The sequence below is a fragment of the Haematobia irritans genome, chromosome 5 (assembly GCF_050003625.1).
Source record: "Haematobia irritans isolate KBUSLIRL chromosome 5, ASM5000362v1, whole genome shotgun sequence".
NCBI classification, from domain to species: domain Eukaryota; kingdom Metazoa; phylum Arthropoda; class Insecta; order Diptera; family Muscidae; genus Haematobia; species Haematobia irritans.
In genome coordinates, this window is record NC_134401.1 from 152,616,342 (window position 1) to 152,632,210 (window position 15,869).

A 15,869-nucleotide genomic window follows, 5' to 3' on the forward strand; every position below is an offset into this window, starting at 1 on the left:
GTTGAACTTTCACATCTTCAGCCAAATCAGCCAGTTGAGTTAGGAATTCATAAATAAATTCTAAAATATAATAAACGACATTATAAAAAAAAAACAAATTGTAATACTATTTACATTCGAATGGAGAGCATATGGAGAAAACAAGTTTTGAGATAATGAATGTAATATGCAAGATTTTAGTTTTTGTTTTATCTAAATTTAATCAGTGAACAAAATTATAATTTTGTTGATAGATGTTACATTGCAAAAGATTCCAATCGGTTTAAAGAATCTATCATGACTTTATGAACATTCTTTTAAGAAAAAAACGAACACACAAAATTATCGTCTACTATCTCTGCACAAGAAAAGATAGCATAGTACATAAAAAAAACTTTGTTTTCTTTATATCGCACAAACTTTAAATACTACGTCATCTTCTTGTCTAACATACCTAGGCCTCTGTGAAGCCTTAATAATGTTCGACTACCCGACACATATTTGCTATCCTTCAATAGTCCTGAATCCACTTCGTACAAAATCATGGTTTTAAATGTTACAAATTTATCCGCGTTTTCCGTTCCTTTTCGAAATGTTGTTAAAATATCAATTTTCGTTCGTACATCGCTACTTACAAAGCCAAATACACTACCAAGCAACAAGAAAAATCTGTAAACAAAGAAAACAAAATATTTAAGTTTCCTTGGAACAATAGCAATGTCAAAGTCCTTGTTACTTATTTATTTCCTCGTATGCATTTAAATAATCATCCATTATAACGTCATCCTCATCACGCAAACACTCTTGGAATACTTTTGTGACTTTCTCAATATCGAATCGTTCAATTGTGGACATTTTAAAATTATGTTATTGTTGATATTAAAATAATTCAGCGAACTACACAACTCTAATCATAGATACTAGATGAATGAAAAAAAAAATTCTGTCATATGCTGGGCTCTTGTTGTGGCAGAGTGTTGCCACACTTTGTGAAAACGTCAGAAGTTTGGCAACGCAATATATGTACTGGGTCAGCTGTTGGACTATAGTGGGTGGTATACACTTCGAAACAGTGATGCCAAAAAGAAAAGCGAAAGATAAAACTGAACTGTATTTTTTCCAAGCAAAATAAAAATATTGAAACGTTGAATATACTCTTTATCTCAGACAGCGTTTCAAGTTTGACTTCAAAAATCATTATGATAGGCAGGTTAACGTAAAAATATCGTAATTGACAAAGTAATTTACGATGACAGCAGATTTTATGAATCGGAAAAGAATTAGAGTCTTGGCCATCCCAGAGATTTGTGCTGGTGCCAGTCGTATGTAAAGGGTGATTTGTTAAGAGCTTGATAACTTTTTAAAAAAAAAAAACGCATAAAATTTGCAAAATCTAATCGGTTCTTTATTTGAAACGTTAGATTGGTCCATGACATTTACTTTTTGAAGATAATTTCATTTAAATGTTGACCGCGGCTGCGTCTTAGGTAGTCCATTCGGAAAGTCCAATTTTGGGCAACTTTTTCGAGCATTTCGGCCGGAATAGCCCGAATTTCTTCGGAAATGTTGTCTTCCAAAGCTGGAATAGTTGCTGGCTTATTTCTGTAGACTTTAGACTTGACGTAGCCCCACAAAAAATAGTCTAAAGGCGTCAAATCGCATGATCTTGGTGGCCAACTTACCGGTCCATTTCTTGAGATGAATTGTTCTCCGAAGTTTTCCCTCAAAATGGCCATAGAATCGCGAGCTGTGTGGCATGTAGCGCCATCTTGTTGAAACCACATGTCAACCAAGTTCAGTTCTTCCATTTTTGGCAACAAAAAGTTTGTTAGCATCGAACGATAGCGATCGCCATTCACCGTAACGTTGCGTCCAACAGCATCTTTGAAAAAATACGGTCCAATGATTCCACCAGCGTACAAACCACACCAAACAGTGCATTTTTCGGGATGCATGGGCAGTTCTTGAACGGCTTCTGGTTGCTCTTCACTCCAAATGCGGCAATTTTGCTTATTTACGTAGCCATTCAACCAGAAATGAGCCTCATCGCTGAACAAAATTTGTCGATAAAAAGCGGATTTTCTGCCACTGATTTTGGTAATAAAATTCAATGATTTGCAAGCGTTGCTCGTTAGTAAGTCTATTCATGATGAAATGTCAAAGCATACTGAGCATCTTTCTCTTTGACACCATGTCTGAAATCCCACGTGATCTGTCAAATACTAATGCATGAAAATCCTAACCTCAAAAGAATCACCCTTTATGTGCAATTAGGGATAAGACGATAACTAGTAGAGTGAGTTGTAGAGTGTTCACCTTGGGGAGTTCCCCAAGGTGTTCAATCTTTACCTATCCTCTATTATACCTTCTCCTGACGGCGTCGAGATTGTATCACGGACGAATGTATAATCAGCTACACTATTCACTGTATGGACGGTAGAAGTACGCAGACAGTTGAATATTAATGTCGATTGCGAAACGAATCCGACCATAAATTACCTCAAGATTATTAGGGTCACATCCCACAGTATTTTCAAGTCGTCTGCCCATGCCACTGAAATTTGTTATAAGCTCCGCGGTTAGCTTAGGTTAGATGGCAGTCCTATGTATCAGGCCCACTTATGCGCTTTACAGACTATCAGTATTCCGGACGGAATGTCGGCGTTTGTAAAGAATATTACAGTGTGTCGGATCGATACGACTTGTCGGCGATGACTAAATAATCTATAAATGTGTTATCGATCCCATAAAAATGCGGCAGTATCGATTATGCCTTTGGACTTAACTTATAATGTGCACAATATATGGGATATGTTCGACACGAGCACTGTCGTCCGGAATAACTGATAGTCTGTAAAGCGCATAACATAAAAATATCGTAATTGGCAAAGTAATTTACGCTGACAGCAGATTTTATGAATCGGAGGAGAATTAGGCCATCCAAAAGACAAAGCGTTGTGTTACTAATTATTTGTGCTGGCACCAGTCGTATGTGGAATTAAGGTAGAATTACATACCATGCGTTCAATGCGTACAATGCGTCCGATGATTGAAGAGATGAAATTTCTCTTTGAAATCAAAATCTCGAATAGTCTGCCGCAAAAAGAAAAAAATCAACCCTTCCATCAACGCACGGATTGACGCATGGTGTGTAATTCAACCTTTAGGGATACGACGATAAGAACCGTTGGAGTGAAACGGGGAGTTTTCCAACGTGGGGTGATATCTCCGTCACTGTTCAATATTTACCTAACCTCTATTATTCCTCTCCTGACGGCGTCGAGATTGTATCACGGACGAATGTACAATCGGCCACACTGTTAACTGCATGGACGATAGAAGTACGCAGACAGTATGTTTATCTCCGACAATTCGTATCGATTGGTCACACTGTAATATTCCTTACAAACACAGACATTCCGTCCGGAAAAACTTATAGGCAGGAGGACGCATTAGACTATTCAGTCAATTGTGATACCACAGTGGTGAACTTCTCTCTTATAACTTAGTGCTGCCCGATTCCATGTTAAGTTTAATGACAAGGGACCTCCTTCCGAGTCCGAACGGCGTTCCACATTGCAGTGAAACCACTAAGAGAAGCTTTGAAAAACTCAGAAATGTCATCAGCTTAACTGAGGTGGGATAATCCACCGCTGAAAAACTTTTTGGTGTTGTGCGGTCGAAGCAGGAATCGAACCCACGACCTTGTGTATGCAAGGCGGGCATGCTAACCATTGCACCACGGTGGCTCCGCGGTAGACACAATGTCACCAATTCGCTTGCCGGCGGCCGACAAATAAACCTTGTTAACTACCAGTCGGTTGTAAACTATGCTTCGTCAGTGTCGACACGTCAGACAAGTGACACGCAGGGAAATGCTGTCCTTAGAACTGCGATAGGATGGCTCCGCAACACTCCCCTGGATCACGTTTAGGTTTAGAAAAAGATCCTTCCAGTATACACAACTATATGTTGTCAGAGCAGCATCTCCTGGGTAGTTATCGCAGGTGTGTATCGCTATCTCATGGATAAACAACCACCACCCAGGAATGAAAGGTTTGATCTGCATCATCTAGAGCGCGAGATACAGCGCTGCAAAGAGAGTGCCTCAAGATCCGGCAGGTCTGAATAGGATTCATAAGGATACTGTAGCTGAAGCGGGAAGAAGCTACAGAACAACCTCCGGAGGAACGAGACCTCCCAACTAAGACCAGACTTGCCCAGCTAGGCCACCGACTTACCATCAGATCACTCTGGACATATTCCATCTTAATCGCAGAGTTACCGCATAACGAAAAATTGTTGCATCACAGTAAACTCTTACAATAACAACAAAGCTGAATGCAACCTGTAGCTTGCGCCATTGTGAGGGTTACAATGTGCTACCTAAGTATAGCACAAGGAATGGGGGTGGATGCCTGGCTTTTGTATTACATTGTTCCGTGCACTATTTCGCTTGTGGGGATAGCAGACGAGTCAGGGAATGCCGAAATAACGATATACAACTGGTATGTATCACCGGTTCACTGCGCTACAGTCCCCCTTCCATGTTGCTCCGGGATGTCATCAACACAGCAGCTGCTCGTTTCACCCGCTGGTCGAATTGTCAAAATTAGACCCAACTTACAAGCAGAAGCTGCGGGACTCAAAGAAGGACGTGATGAACGTCTTCGTGCTAACCCTGCTGATCCAAAAATTATGGAACTGAATCTAGAGAATAGTATGATAGTCGAGTACGGTTCGAGCGGAACAGTACGGTTAGAGTACCTGAATCAATGTAACGTAGGCACTGACATGGTAAGTCGTAGTTAATAGTAAGAGCCCTCTCTAACTCCATTATTGGAATGATGGGATCTGAGTCAGCTTCGGCGACGTGACGGTGATTAATGCGAAGAGATGCGCTAGGTCTTTCAACTGAGAGTTTGTTGAGCAACCCGTGAGTGAAAAGGAGAGTAGAGGTATGAGCGTGACACGAAATTCTCATGACACGCGTGAACAAAATCCAAAGTAACTCTAGTGAATGTGCACGAATGGGACTAAAATAAATATGTCGTGCGTGAGAAATAAAATCGGTTAGTAAAATTTCTGCAAAATCACGCTCACGAAAAAATTAAGATTTAATTCATAATCGTATGTTAACTGAAATTAATTTAGCACTAGAACTATATCCTATTTTTGAATTTTGTTATCTCTGCTGATTTCCGTTTGGAAAATGTCGCGAGTCTCGTAAATTTGTCGTGAATAACGTGAATTGTCGTGAATCGTGCGTGACAGTGAGACTTTAAAAGTAGTTCGTGCGTGAGCGTGCTGGTTTTCATTTCGTGAATGTGCGTGAGTGGGATTTGCTTGCACACGTATCGTGCGTGAGCGTGCGTTAATAAACATTTTGCTTCGTGAATGTGCGAGAGTGTGAGTGAGATTTCAGTCACGCGCACACCTCTAAAGGAGTGTCATTCGTCGCATCCGTGGTCTCCGAGCCAGCGACACCACAATTTTCCCCAGTCGAAGTTACGAGTGTCATCAACAGCGCAAACCCTTTCAAGGCGCTGTGCCTCGACGGAATCTCTATTCTAATGCTGAAACATATTGGAAGTTGTGTACTTGACCAGACTTCGCAATTTTTCCCTGGAATTACTCTTACATCCAATGTCTGGAAGATGGGTAAGGTGATTCCACAACTGAATCCAAGGTTAGACTCGGGTAATGGTGACTGTACACATCGATCTCTTTTTCTATCGCCTGTAGCTAAGACAGTTTAGGCATTACTCCTCCTCAGCCTTGTGAAGGATTTTCCAGCTGACTTCCATCATTCCATAAAGACACAGAACAAGCTGTGTCACCGGACGATCCTCGTGGATAATTATCGTGGTTCCTTTGATTATATAACCTCTGAATGACGGAATTTCATCAATCAAAATAAAGCAAATTGGGAAGACTTAAGAGTATTCACAGATGATCATGTTGTCCAGGGTGTGTTCCGGGATATCATCAACGCAGCAGGTGCTCGCTTCATACCCGCTGGTGGAATTGCTCATGTGAGGCCCAACTTTCCAGCAGAAGCGGCGGGACTTAAAGACTAGCGTGATGAACGCCGTATTGTTAACCCTGCTGACTTTTCCTATATGACAATTGCCGGTCAATGGTAAACGACCGCCAGTGGGAACATCTCATTCAAGTGACAAGTAGTGTTCTTGTTCATGTGGGGACCAAAATGATCCATATAGGAATGTAGGGGTTGATCTTTACCTTCTAGAGCGCGAGATCCAGCGTTACAAAGAATGCCTCGAGATCAGGAAGCATACCAGACAGAATCGGTCAGGATTCATGGGGATACTGTAGTTGAAGCGGTAAGAACCTATGTATAAAAAAGACAACTCACTGCTGCAACAACAACAATGACCCAGATTGATCCGATGGGCTAACCTCGGTTTTGCTCCATTTTTTGATAATCTTCCGATTACAAAATCCCAAAAAACCCTCTGAAATATTTTTAAGTCAATATAAAGTCAATTAGAACGGCTTTAGGTTCTACACTAATTGACGCTTCAGTGAACTAGCTATCAATAGAAGTCTAAACTATAATAATCACTGTCACAGGACTGACTGACAGGATCTTGAGTCGATGGTGTATAAGTTCTGGCAATACATTATCGCAACTAATCTACTCATGCCATTGCTCTTTGAGGTAAAAACATACTCACTTGGCGTCAGCACTTGGAGTACGGACGGACCTTGTTGGCTGCGTACAAGGCTTCAGTGTGAACTCCATATACAGGGACACTTCCCTCAGTTGGCCGCGGCCCCTTGGTAACCTTATGTGGCGACCTACGGACAGGTCTGAACGGAATTAATTACAATACTGAGGCAAACGGAAATATTGAAACTAATTGACATAAAAACAGCTTCGTGGGTAAACCTGTTCTCGACGTCTTACCAACACCCACAGCACCTGAGGAAAGAGAACTCCAACGACAGAACAGTGTAGTTCCATTTGCAACGAAGGGCTATGACACCCGTTTCGCCCAGCTAAGCTATGGATACAAAAGATTTTGAAAGGTTGTGGCTGAATTTTATAATCTTCAAAATTGGATTTTATTTTTTTGTTTTTCAAATAAAATAATCCATGTTGGTCAAAATCGGCTGCTTTTTTTCAAACAAATTAAGGTCGAATTTTTTAATCTTCAAAATAGATTTTTATTTATTTTTTTGTCAAAATCGACTTCTTTTAAATTACGTTACATTTTTTAATGTGTCCACCAGCCGCCGAGTCGCGCCGCCGACACTTGTTTGCCAGTCGACGCCGCCACCGAATATGTCGACTTATCTTATCTCGACTCAAATTTAGCCGCCAATTAATCAAAAATATTTATTATATACAGAATAATTTATTTATAATTGACGTGAAAATTGTAAACTTTCGATCCACAATTATCCAACATCGAATTTCTATAATAATTTCGCAAAAATCTTGCTCAAAAGATATGAATGATATGTAAGATTTATTTGTTAAGGGTGATACGGTCAAAATTTGGTCAATATAAACTTGACGTATTTCTTTCAATTTTGCATTTAAAAAACCTGAACATCCCTCATTTTGAAGGTGTGTGTGTGTGTAGAATGTTGCTCCTATTTTGATTTTGGAATTTACTCTTCAGTTGTGAAAATGCCGTCCAAGCAAGAAGAGCAGCGTATCAAAATTTTGCTCGCGCATCGCGAAAATCCGAGCTACTCGCACGCAAAGCGGGCAAAATCGCTGAAAGTTTCCAAATCAACCGTTACAAATGTAATTAAAGTGTTTGGGGGAACGTTTGTCGACAGCCAGGAAGTGTGGGTCGGCGGAAATCGAAAACCGGAAGCCGCAGAGACGATAAAGAGGGTTGCCGGTAGTTTCAAGCGAAACCCTAACCTCTCTCTCCGAGATGCCGCAAATAAGCTGGGTGTATCGTCTACAACCGTGCATCGAGCCAAAAAACGAGCCGGACTATCGACTTACAAGAAGGTAGTGACTCCAAATCGCGATGATAAACAAACTACGACGGCCAAACCCCGATGCCGGAGGCTGTACACGACGTTGCTGACGAAGTTTGACTGCGTGGTAATGGACGACGAAACCTATGTCAAAGCCGACTACAATCAGCTTCCGGGACAGGAGTTTTATACGGCAAAAGGAAGGGGAAAGGTAGCAGATATTTTCAAGTACATAATACTGTCAAAGTTCGCAAAGAAATATCTGGTTTGGCAAGCCATCTGTACCTGTGGCTTGAAAAGCAGCATTTTCATAGCTTCCGGGACTGTCAACCAAGAAATTTACGTGAAAGAGTGTTTGAATAAACGTCTGCTGCCTTTCCTGAGGAAACACGATTGTTCCGTACTGTTTTGGCCGGATTTAGCATCTTGCCATTACGGTAAAAAGGCCATGGAGTGGTACGCCGCCAACAACGTGCAGGTGGTTCCCAAGGACAAGAATCCTCCCAACACGCCAGAGCTCCGCCCAATTGAGAAATACTGGGCTATTGTCAAGCGGAACCTAAAGAAGACCAAAAAACTGCTAAGGACGAGCAGCAGTTCAAGGCAAACTGGCTTTCTGCGGCGAAGAAGGTGGACAAGGTGGCTGTACAAAATCTGATGGCAGGTGTCAAGCGTGAGGCCCGGCAATTCGGATTTGGAAAAGCGAAAGCCTAACTGAATAGTTTTCCTGAATTTTATACTAATTGAACTTGAAAAAGAAATTTAATTTGATTTTTTAAATAAACGATTTCACCGATTTACACGCGTTTTCCCTTGACCAAATTTTGACCGTATCAACCTTTACAACCAATCTGATAACCACTCCAATAACCTCAATTTGATTTTATAATGAATACGGCTTAGCCGTCAAGCCGCCGCTGCCGGAGGCAAAAATTTAGTATCAGCCGGCGCCGCCGCTGACAAAAATGGGTTGGCTTCGTTCTCTGGTGTCCACCTTAGCAAAAAATAATTAAACATCTGTTTTGGTTTTTATGTATATATTTTTGAATTTTATTAATATTATTACTTTTTTTCTGTATAAATTTGAGGCGAATACATATTTACTTTTTATGTATTTATAATTAAAACTGTCTTAGTTATATTTACACCCAGGATTTTAATAAAAATTATAATTTTTCATATGGGGGTTGTCTGTGGAAATGGTTTTAATTTGTTTGCTGTCGGTTTTTTCTTTTGTATAAACTTACAAAATACTTTATTTATAATATAAAAAAATTTGTTACAAAAAACTACACATATACAATTAGTTGCAATTTTTTGAAAATTTATAATTATATTACTACCCTTAAGAAGAACATGATTCATACCATATATATGTGTGTGTGTATATATGCCATTAATTTATATATATATATATATATATATATATATATATATATATATATATATATATATATATATATATATATATATATATATATATATATATATATATATATATATATATATATATATATATATATATATATATATATTTGTTTGATGTAAGTGATTCTTTAATCGGTAAAAAAAATTACACATACTTATTTCTAAATCTTTTGTTTTGTTTAAAATAATTTGACATTGTTCATTAAAAGAAGAATATTATTTCATGATTTTTTTGGGGAGTTTCAATTTACATTGCTACAAAACACAAAGTCTTAGTATTCCCTTAATTTTTTTTAGAATTTTGAAAATATTTTATAGATTTATTTAATAAATATAAAATATTTCCAAAACATTTAGTTTTTTTTTAAAGGTTTAGATAAAATAAAACGAAATTTTGTGATGTTTGTGATAAGTGATGGGAGAAAAACAAATATTTTTGAGAACTTGAAAAGTAATTTGAAATTATTATAAGTTTCGGAATATACATTGCCCGTTGGCACTAGAGAATGAGGGGGTAAACACAATCAAGTCGAGCAACGGTGGGCGAAACATTTGAACGAATACAATAATCTAGTCGGCAAATATATTCTCTTGATGACGGCGTCATTCTCTAGTTGGCGAAAAAGATTTGGAAATTTTGTGAAAAAGGACCATCATCCACATTTTTCTTAATATTGTAATTCATTTCACAATTAATTTACATTTACGGACGGGTTAAGGGTTAATCAAGTTTAATTGTATCGATATCATATAACTTAATATACGGCGTTTTTAAATTGTTACATTTAACTTAAAATGAAAATGGACGTACAATAATTTAAAACCTTCGTTCTACTCTTGGAAAAAAAATATATAGGGTTTATCGTTTGGAATGTTGATAATGAAAATTTCGTTCGTTCGTTTTTCATTTGTGTTAAATCACTAAATCAATAAAGTTTTTCTTTAAAGATATTTAAAAAATTTTTTGTATGTACCTATATTTCTATATTCGCGCGTTACACACTCGTTTTTTTGTTTTTAAATCACTGGTTAGTCTTAGCATGAACCAACTGTTTATCTGGCAAATAAAAACGCCAGTAAAATTCCCACACAAGCCAATGATGTAGTTGCCACACGTTCAGCATCACCATAATAGGCTTGACCACAAGCGGGTGGACATACGGGTATAACGGTTTCGAAAAGATTCACTCTAGCCTCAGCTTGACCCAGTTTATTTACAGCTTTGCAGATATAATCACCATATTGACGCTTCTCAATAGTTATGACACGTAGGGTAGAATCTGTGTACTCGTCGGCGGTGGCAAAATGAGAAATACTGTAATGTTGATTGTTGGACAATTGAATTTCATCCTTAAGCCATACAATAGCTGGTGGGGGATAAGCTTCAATGTGGCATTCCAAATCCATATCGTATTGAAGAGCCTGACCCAAACGAGGACGAGGTACCGTGATGACGGGGGCAAATTCAACTTCCAAATTAATGTTACGACGATCTCCAACACTGACACCATTATCGGCGACACAATAGTAGGTACCACGATCCTCTTTCTTGACGGATTTAATTTTCAAAATATTTCCAACATAGGTAGCGCTATCTGTAAGGAAAAGGTAAAAAAAAAAAATAAATTAGTATTTTTACTTTTTTGAATTGTCTACAATAGATTTTAAAGATCAGTAAATTATTCGAAGAAGTTTAGTTCCCAATGATCTGTATTTCCGACCTATCCACTCCTAAGTGTAACCATAGCGATAGGCGGTAAGCGTAATATTTTTCGGCGACGAACAAATACAACAACCATGACGGCAAAAATGTTCCTCTTTTCTTGTTTGCAAGTGTTTTTGATATCAATATAGCGTCATTTTCCAATATTCAAGAAAAACAGATTAAATTTAAAATCCTAAAAAAGGCAATAGGAAAAAAGTGGGTACTAAAACCTAAAATTATGCACTGGCTGTACATGGCATTGGTATATGGTGTTTTGATCTGGTGGCCGACACTTCAACAGCCCACAAGTTTAGATCTAAGTTCAGCGAATGGCTTGCTTGTTATGCTGCATCTATTGCCTTCAGACATATTGGCCAAGCAGTCAGCTGCAACATTGGGAGTTCCTTTTGAGTCGCGGTGGCCTTTACCGGGGATGAAAACTCAAATTTATATATTGTACTAACGAGAATATAAAAGTGTACTTTTTGGGTTCAAATTGAACCATATTTCAAAAATAATAGATTGGAATATCGTAACCGAAAAAATAATATTCTATTAGCCAACTTTTAAAAGGAAAGGAAACTGGCAGAAACCCAATACCAGTCGTAGAATTATCCTTAGTAAAACTTACTGGAAAATTTAAGTATTTAAGTTAGAGAACTTCACATTCAGGGTACCTCACACTAGCTGATACTTCGCTCAGATTTGGCTAGAAAATGGTTTGACATGAAAGAAGTTCGCACTGTCCCTTTATAGTCGTGGAAAATGAGTAAATTCATTCTTTGGTCATAACAAGTCAAAATTCTAAAACCTTCATCATATTTTCGTATGAATATATTGAGTCATAGACTCATTCTAATGTTGGGGCAAAGTTTGATAATTAGGTTTTCAATATTGGACATATTCGTCTTATTAATTGAGCGAAAACCATTTTTTCACTCAGGAGTTGTCCATTATCTTGCAAAAGTTTCGACATGACTTTAGTATCAAGACTAAAGTTCAATAGAAATACTTCATGAAATCCTAAATATATTTTCGTGTAAATCTATTTCAGGATATAAAAAAGGTTTGTGTGGAGTCCTTCATTCATTTTGCATTCAATTTTCCGAAATGTTGTGTTTTATTGTAAGATTGTGGATATCAGAAAATTTTGTCGATTGGTGCCCTACACACCGAATTTCAGATTTTAAATGGACAAGTTTTTATCTGTACCACAAAAAGACGTGAAAACGATAATTTATATTGGGACTTCTTCAAATTGTACCAAAAAGGTCATTGTAGTATAATTGTACTTTTGGGAAGTGATATGTACCAAATTTTGTACAATTGTACCAAACTTTTTCATCCCTCATATATACTCAGATAATCAACCAGCTATAAATTATTTAGATTACTGGTGAACCTGGAAAATGTTAACTTAAGCAGTCTACTATTGTTTTTAGAACAATCAAGTTTGGTTCAACAGAAGGAAATAATCGGGTGGGTTCAAAGGTAAAAACTATAAGTGCCTATATGTAATCGGTATTTTTATACCCTCCACCATAGGATGCGGGTATATTAACTTTGTCATTCCGTTTGTAACACATTGAAATATTGGTCTAAGACCCCACAAAGTATATACAGTTTGTCAAGAAAGTGTTTTGACAATGGGATAAAAATTATGTTTTGTTCCAAAATTAAATATAATGAAATTTAAAAAAAAAAAATTATTATGTATTTTGGAAAGTATACATACGTACACAGAATTAAAAATTTAATAAAATATTTAATATTTCAATTATTTCTAGAAGTTGGAATAGTTGGCAATGTCAAAAGACTTTCTTGACAGACTGTATATTTTGGGTCGTGGTGAAATTCTGAGTCGATCTGAGCATGTCCGTCCGTCCGTCTGTTGAAATCACGCTAACTTCCGAACGAAACAAACTATCGACTTGAAACTTGGCACAAGTAGTTGTTATTGATGTAGGTCGGATGATATTGCAAATGGGCCATATCGGTCCACTTTTACGTATAGCCTCCATATAAACGGGCCCCCAAATTTGGCTTGCAGACCCTCTAAGAGAACCGAATTTCAGCCGGATCGGATACAAACATGGTGTTAGTATAGGGTCTCTAACAACCATGCAAAAATTGGTCCGCATCGGTCCATAATTATATATATCCCCCATATAAACCGATCCCCCGATTTGGCTTTCGGAGCCTCTAAGAGAAGCAAATTTCATCCGATCCGGCTGAAATTTGGTACATGGTGTTAGTATATGGTCTCTAACCACTATGCAAAAATTGGTCCACATCGGTCAATAATTATATATAGCCCCCATATAAACCGATCCCCCGATTTGGCTTGCGGAGCCTCTAAGAGAAGCAAATTTCATCCGATCCGGCTGAAATTTGGAACATGGTGTAAGTATACAGTCTTTAATGGCCATGCAAAAATTGGAAGTCGAAATCGGTCCATAATTATATATAGCCCCCATATAAACCGATCCCCAGATTTGACCTCCGGAGCCCCTTCGAAGAGCAAAATTTATTCGATTCGGTTGAAATTTGGTACGTGATGTTAGTATATGGTATCCAACAATCATGCAGGAATTGGTTCATATCAGTCCATAATTATATATAGCACCCATATAAACCGTTCCCCAGATTTGACCTCCGGTGCCTTTTGGAGAAGCAAAATTCATCCGATCTGGTTGAAATTTTGTACGTGGTGGTAGTATATGATATTTAACAACCATGCCAAAAGTGGTCCATATCAGTCCATAATCATATATAGCCCCCATATAAACCGATCCCGAGATTTGGTTTTGGAGCCTCTTGGAGGAGCAAATTTCATCCGAGTCAGTTGAAATTTGGTACATTGTGCTAGTATATGGCCGTTAACAACCATGCCTAACTTGGTCCATATCAGTCTATAGTTATATATAGCCCTCAGATAAATCGATCCCCAATCACACAAAAATTAGTCCATATCGATAATTGTATATAGCCCCCATATAAGCGACCCCCATATTTCAATGCTGGCTCCCTACGTACCGAGCAAAAGTCCATATCGATTCGTAATTATTTGTAGACTTACCTACACATACCTTTTTTGTCTAATATATACCACGTATGGACTAACTCACAATTTAAAAAACGATTTAAGATAACACAACCCAAGTAATTCGATTGTGGATGACAGTCTTTCGTAGAAGTTTCTACCCAATCCATGGTGGAGGGTACATAAGATTCGGCCTGGCCGAACATACGGCCGTTTATACTTGTTTTAATTAATGTGGTATCACAATGGGCTGAATTGTTGAAGTGAGCCTGACATTAATCGGGCTGCCACTTTACCCTAACCTAATCTACTAAATGTGGATTTGAAATCCTAGTTAATGTAAATTTTGAAGGTGTAATGTGTATGAGGTTTAAGATTCTAAAACCACTTGAATTTTGTTTAGAATTTTTATAGAAGGTATTTCGTGTTTTCTAAGAAAAAATAAGTTCATTATTCGTCATCGCTATATTTTTGTTTTTTTTTTTTTCTAAACAATCAAAAACTTTGTTATCGTCTGCATTACCTAAACCCTTTTGCTCACATAAATATACATCTCAATAAAAGAAGAGAAATTCACATTCCATTTATACTTTAATAATTGAGTTAAAATGTCAATGCAGGGAACTTAACAGCGGGAAGTCAAAAATCTCCTCAAATTTACCGTATGTGCTGACAACCCAAAAATCCCTTCGTTTCATGGTCAAGTGTGTTGTGTTGTTCTGTAACCATTTCAAGTGTTCCTTGTATGAAAATAATCATTTTACTAACCCCGAAATTTTCCACAAAAGTAAAATTATACCGCCAAAAGCATTCGAATTCTATTAAATATCGTTCTGGTCTTGCACATTCAATTGTTGTTGTTGAATGTGGTTTCAAGCCACAAAATATACTACATATATCACACATGCATGTTAGGATAGTCGTCAGTCACCGTAATGCATAGGGGTAAATTGTGCAATTGTGTTTTTATGCAATAAAATCAATTTATTATATTATGATCTTTTGTAATTGTTCGCCACTTGACAGACTTCTAATATATATCAATACACACACACTCTCGCAGAGAGTTAGGCGACACCAGTAAACTACCCTAAACCCCATCCAAATAACTGTGACCGACCAACCACATTTTATGTTGAAAAACAATAAACGTTAATGACCTTTAAGTTCATTGCATCTTAAGGGAAATCTCATTTAAAGTACTTCTAAACGCTGCTCACTATGATGATGCTGCCATTTCATCACAATTCATTGCCTTATGGACCAGCCATCAAATGGCTGGCTGGCTGGTTGGCGTAGTTTGTGATGTTCCTGGCTACAAAACATTTAGACATTTGTTCGTGTATAAATTTTCTTTCACTCACAAGTAAAGAAGATAAAAGGTCTGATGCCTGCCAGCCGGACTACCTACCTATTTGTGGTATTTTAGCTAACATCTGCAATTGTTGCAGCAGCAGCCGAAACAGTACCACCAAAGAACGACTGCGGTTAAATGATGATGCAATTTAACTAATGGTCCTGGGAGTTGCCTACACATTAATTTGCCAATTTGTTTTTGAATTTGCTATACCGTAATGGTTTAATAGGTAGGGTAACCTTTTTTTAGTATTGATCGTCGCAAATAGTTTAATGGGATGAGAGTCCCGAAAAGATAATCTATTTTTATGAAAAATAAAAGGTTCAAGGGTCATTGGAATTTTAAAGAACCTTGTGGAGTATGGAACTAGAGCGAAAATTTGCATTTTC

General features: G+C 37.7%; 2 protein-coding genes across 2 annotated transcripts in view; both read right to left on the bottom strand.

Annotated features, from left to right (window-relative positions):
• Positions 1-932, bottom strand: LOC142238774 (ceramide-1-phosphate transfer protein; the record flags this gene model as incomplete). Its single annotated transcript, XM_075310495.1, is given in 3 exon segments — positions 1-60; positions 434-648; positions 716-932. Coding segments are annotated over 3 exon segments (394 nt in total), but the record flags the coding sequence as incomplete, so codon positions are not given.
• Positions 933-9,543: 8,611 nt separating this feature from the next.
• The window catches only part of Lac (septate junction protein lachesin), a 43,174-nt gene continuing 36,848 nt past the window's right edge, over positions 9,544-15,869 (bottom strand). Inside the window, exon 2 of the mRNA XM_075309554.1 lies at positions 9,544-10,970. Coding sequence (XP_075165669.1) covers positions 10,429-10,970 — 542 coding nt within the window. The 3' untranslated portion in view covers positions 9,544-10,428. The remainder of the gene's footprint in view (positions 10,971-15,869) is intronic.